At 56.5% G+C, this 4,989-nt stretch overlaps 1 protein-coding gene across 1 annotated transcript; it reads right to left on the bottom strand.

Annotated features, from left to right (window-relative positions):
• Positions 1 to 1,371: 1,371 nt before the first annotated feature.
• Positions 1,372 to 2,718, bottom strand: GNI_065520 (hypothetical protein; the record flags this gene model as incomplete). Its single annotated transcript, XM_011131833.1, has 1 exon — positions 1,372 to 2,718. The coding sequence occupies one exon, from the start codon at positions 2,716 to 2,718 to the stop codon at positions 1,372 to 1,374; it is 1,347 nt and encodes a 448-aa protein (XP_011130135.1).
• Between the last annotated feature and the right edge of the window lie 2,271 nt (positions 2,719 to 4,989).

Below are 4,989 nucleotides of genomic sequence, written 5' to 3'. Positions count from 1 at the left end.
TTATGTCCTTGGACGGCTCACACCCCTCTTATCCCAGAACGAATTTCTCTGCGCTGAGTCCGACTGGCCGTCTCTTTCTACCTCGACTTGCGTGCAGGTTGTGTTTACCACCTTCACTGAGCATTCGGGCGCGAACCATTTTGGCGTCTCCGGTCCGTTGATGGACGATGCCGCGGAGCCTGGGTTGATGAATACTACGACAATATCTCCTGGTTGTAGGTTGGTGGGTCTTTTCTAAACGGTCGGTTTCTGAGGAGGGACTTGGCCATTCGCTCTCGGAGCATTTTTTGTTGCACTTGCTCTCGTTCTTGTTCCGAGCTCAGTGGGGTCATGTCCTGCCTTTGGTCCAGAATGGGGAGTTTGCCGAAGACTGCCTCGTTTCGGGGAAGTGTTCATCGCCAAAGTGGGGCGTTACGTTGTGCAGGCGAGTGGCTGCATCTACCATTAGTTCCATGTCTCTCTGATGCCTTCTTGCCATGCGGTCTTGAGTACGTTGTGTAGTTCTTGGTGAGAGTGACACGGCGGCGGCCTTTCCCAGCGTCCCTGTCGGTAGTCCTTGCCGCCTTGCTGGTGGTGTCTTCAGTCTCGCGCCAATAAAACACTCTCTGGTCATTTTTCCGATGTCCTGGGTGCAGCCGGGCCAGTGGTATAGGGCTTGGACCCTCTTGCGCGTCTTGCCGACTTCTAGGTGGTCATCTGTGAATGGTAGTGGTGGTCGGCAGTCATGAAACCCGTTCGGACTTGTCCACCAACCTCGGCACGTAGTAGCGGGAGCCTCGGCACGTAGTAGCGGGAGCCCACAGCACCTCAACCCATCCAGCAGCTGTCGCCAGTGAGTTGTGGTTGGGGGGCCCGGGCATCGCTGTTGCCGTTATCCCTGGGTTCAGCATAGCTGTTGATGGCCGTGATATTCGGTTGTTGTCCTTGCGTTTGCTGGTATTGGTCGTGGGAATGAGTTGTGGCAAAATAGACGTACCTTCATACGTACAAAATAGACGTGTTTACGGCAATGCGTGCTTTACATATGAACGTAGGAGTCGTTTCGTTTTTAGAAGAGGAAGGATCACGAGACGCCAGAAGGGAAGGACGTACGTGCGCGGGGAGCGATGAGTTTTTTTGTCGCACCCACTGGTAGGAAAAATTGACCTTGTAAAACAGCACAGCTTGTTCACGAAAAACTACACTCTTGATCACCTCGGTCGTTCGTTTGCGGTGGCTCGTCCAGGGTTGGAGGGCATCGAACTCGGTCCGTTAGCGTCAGTCTTGCTGAAGGCCCCGCGCACACATTTGTTCGTTTTGGAAATGACTCATTGATGATTGCCTGGAAATGCCTCATTGATGATTGCCTGGAAATGGCTCATTGATGATTGCCTAAAATGTGGTCCAAGTCAGTGAGAAGACACCTGCCTCTGGCGGTGGGAGAGCCTCAGCTATAAACGTACGTGAGGAAGCAGATAAATCGCTAGACTTGGTAGCGTCAGTCTTCGTCGAGTCAGCCTTGGTCGAGTCACTCTTGGTCGAGTCACCCTTGGTCGAGCCACCTTTAGTCGGGTCACCCTTGGTCGAGTCACCCTTGGTCGAGTCACCCTTGGTCGAGCCACCTTTAGTCGGGTCACCCTTGGTCGATTCACCCTTGGCTACGGCTTTGGAGGTTGCTTTGCTATCGGCATAGAGATTGCAGAGCGTGTTGAGGAGGACTTGCACGTCATGGGGGACAGAGCCGCGGGCTGCATGATCCAGACTGGCTGGCCGCAAGGATTCAGTAAGTGCATCAGCCAGTGCATATTGGGCAGGTGACTGAGGTACAACCCAGCGTAGCGTGGAAGCGGTGGCGAAGTAAAGACGGCTGTGGACAAGGTGGTGGGGCCGGTCGCGTCTGCGGCCGAGGGACGTTTCACAGCCGCTGACGGAGACGTACTGGGCGAGTTTCAACACACTAGGGCGGGCGTCTTCAGTAACCGTGGAGCCTCGCATTTTGAGTAGCTCCAACGCATTCGGCTGGAGACCTTCAATGGCATTTGTCGTGAAGTACTGATAGAGCGGCCGCAAAATTTCCAAACCGTCGAGCGCCAAACAGCTGGTCCGGTATTGCGCGTCCAACACCGGAATCAGAGACTTTTCTTTCCGACTCTTCTTTCCTAACGCCTTGCCAGACGCCTCCGCCTTGCCAGATGCCTCCGCCTTGCCAGATGCCTCCGCCTTGCCAGATGCCTCCGCCTTGCCAGATGCCTCCGCCTTGAACAAGTCAGTGCCAGATATGTCGCTTCCCAGCGAGGTGCTGCTGAGTGAGTCTTCGCCGAATGAGCCACCCGAGTCGCTGCCGCTTTGTGAGGAATTGCGCTGGAGGCTCGGCTGAGCCGCATCCCTATCGGAGCATCTCTGCACTCCGAAAATAAACTTGTGGAAGCGATTGCCGTCATAGTCCGTACCCGGTATCACTGCCACGAGTGGCTCACTCTTGTTGTTGCGGATGCCGAAGTTTCCCACAACTACCTGACCCTGCCGCAGGGAACTACTCCACGCACTAGCCTGGGCACGAAGATCACCCTTCACCGTCGCTGCCAAATCGCACAATTCCCGGAAAGCCGGTAACCCAACCAATGATTCCGCCACAACTGGCTCATACACGCTTTCTGGCCAGTCTTCCACCAACGCCCCCGCAAACACTTCCTCCAAGTCTCCGTTTCCCTCCATAAACGGCGCCGAGGAATTGATCATCAGAGAACTCAGCAGCACCCCAGCACTCGTTCCACATCGCAAGCCTTTCCCGCCGGGAGTTTGCCGCACTGGACTAGTCATAATTTTATTTTTTTGCCCAGCCGGGGGCCGTGGTTTCTAAACCCGGGTCTGGAATCCAAGCCGGGTTAGAACCCACGGGGGTGGACAACCCACGCCGGGTCGGGAATCCAAGCCGGGTTTCGAACCGAGACCGGCAACAACACGAAAAGCACCAATCGTGATGGCCACCGAAAGCAAACGTCATTCCACAACAAACCACAATAGGCGACAGCTACAATAGGCGACAGCTACAATAGGCGACAGCTACAATAGGCGACAGCTACAATAGGCGAGAGCCACAATAGGCGAGAGCGGCCACAATGAAGCTGGAGACCAGGAGTTGTCGACACCACCGAATGGAACGGAACGTCCCCGACCGCTCTAGTGAGAAACAACAGTCAAGTATTGTTCCTGTAACCGCGACACAAAGGAAGCGCCCATGTTCAGTTCCTCAACGACCTGATTGATAGGGGAGCCATTTTCAGTACAGCCTCATGCGTTAAGGCAAATCGCTGGATGGTCGGGTGGTAGTAGAAGCTGCTTCAGTCCGACAAATCCGCACAAGTGTACCATTCATATATATCGAGTCAGCTCTCTAGGAACTGTGGTTGGAGAGTACGGAAAGTTGCATTATAAAAGCTCCAGCTTTCCGTACTCTCCAGTTCCTGCGACTTATGGTGCCCGTTTGCTTCCTTTGGCTCACTGTGCCCCCTAGGCTGTCCCTCGGCGCCAACTGCATCCGCCTTACATCCTGTCCTGTCCGGGCGCCGACTGGCCGTACTTCTCCTTGTCGACGCATGGTTCCTTGTTCACGCACCGCCTTCAGATAGTCGGTCCTGGTCCGCGCGGAGCGGACTTGCAGTAGTATCTTGCCTTCACCTGCCTCCACGAAAGTCTTCAGACCCGCATCCTCATCCGTGAGGCAGTGCCCGGGGCACATCCGTGTCCCTTACGGCCACACTTGGCGCACCTGTCACCGCTTTGGCGGCAGGCAGTCCTTCCTGCGGTGCCTCCTCACACCGCACCTGCCACATTTGTTGCAGCTCCGTCCTCTGAGGCCACCGACTCCGACTCCGGCTCCTTGGTGGGCCACCTCATCGTGGCAAAGAGCGGCGCAAGCTTATGTAGCGCCTCTATGACCGTTCTGTCACCCTCGAAGTGGAACTCCTTTGCCTACCCGTCATCTGCCGCGGCGCTTAGAATGGCCTGCTGCAACAGAATTCCTGTCCCGTAGAGGCTCGTCAGGCGATGCAGCCGTGTTGTAAGTCGTGGAAGGTTGGCATCTCCTCCGGCGTCGGGTAGAGGCAGGACCTAAAGCACCGACTCAGCAGAGTGCTGTCCGTGAGGGACCTGGCCGCGTCCGACAAAAACCTTTCTACTGCCACTCCGGGGTCTCTCCTACACCCATTCAGATGCGCGCTAACGGTTGCTGGCATCCAGGCCCGCCGCCTAGCAACGAGCGTCTCGTCGGGGATGTAGTGACACTGCTCGCCGACGGCCGTCGCCACGTCGTCCGCCCACTGATCAAACTCCTCCCCTGTGGTGGCCGTGAATGGTGGGAGGCGGCACTTTGCTAGTTCATCCTCCCAGGCCTGCTGCTCGCGGGAGTTAAGCCCACGCACGGCTCTAGGAAGCGCCCTATGTAGGCGCAGCCCACGTCAGCGTCGATAAATCCAGCAGCCGTCGGCTGCTGATGTGGTACGCCGTTAGAAAGGTGTCGATTCTGGTAACTTGCATCCACAGTTCCCTACTTATGTTCTGTACTTCTTTCCACCGCTGGGGAAGAACACCGTACATAAATCTGTTCGGCTCTCCGCCACTGGGAGAGGCCTCGTAGGAAGGAGGGAGATTTCTTTGGGTGGGTAGCATTCTGGATTCCTGGTTTCAACCCCGTCAAAACGTTTATCTCGAATGCTGCGGCAGAGCCGCAAATGACTGAGTTCCAAAGTGTCCTCCACATCGTATGCCTCAGGGACGCCGAGGGGGCTGCGGCCGCAGTGGCCACCGGAAACTCGAACAGGCCGGAGGGGCAGCCGCCGTACTCGGGTGGTCCCAAATCCTTGGGATCGGATAGGAATCCGCCACCGTCGACTCATTCACCCGCCTGTAGTCTTGCACACCCCGCCACTCTACCGTCTTCTTCTTGACGACACGCGGTGCTGGGCTTCGGCGGCCTGATCCCACCCAACTCCAACTGCTCCTTCACCCGCG

Source organism: Gregarina niphandrodes (genome assembly GCF_000223845.1).
Source record: "Gregarina niphandrodes unplaced genomic scaffold scaffold00010, whole genome shotgun sequence".
Lineage (NCBI taxonomy): Eukaryota > Apicomplexa > Conoidasida > Eugregarinorida > Gregarinidae > Gregarina > Gregarina niphandrodes.
Note: the sequence above shows the minus strand (reverse complement) of the source record. Positions and strands in the feature narration are given on the sequence as shown.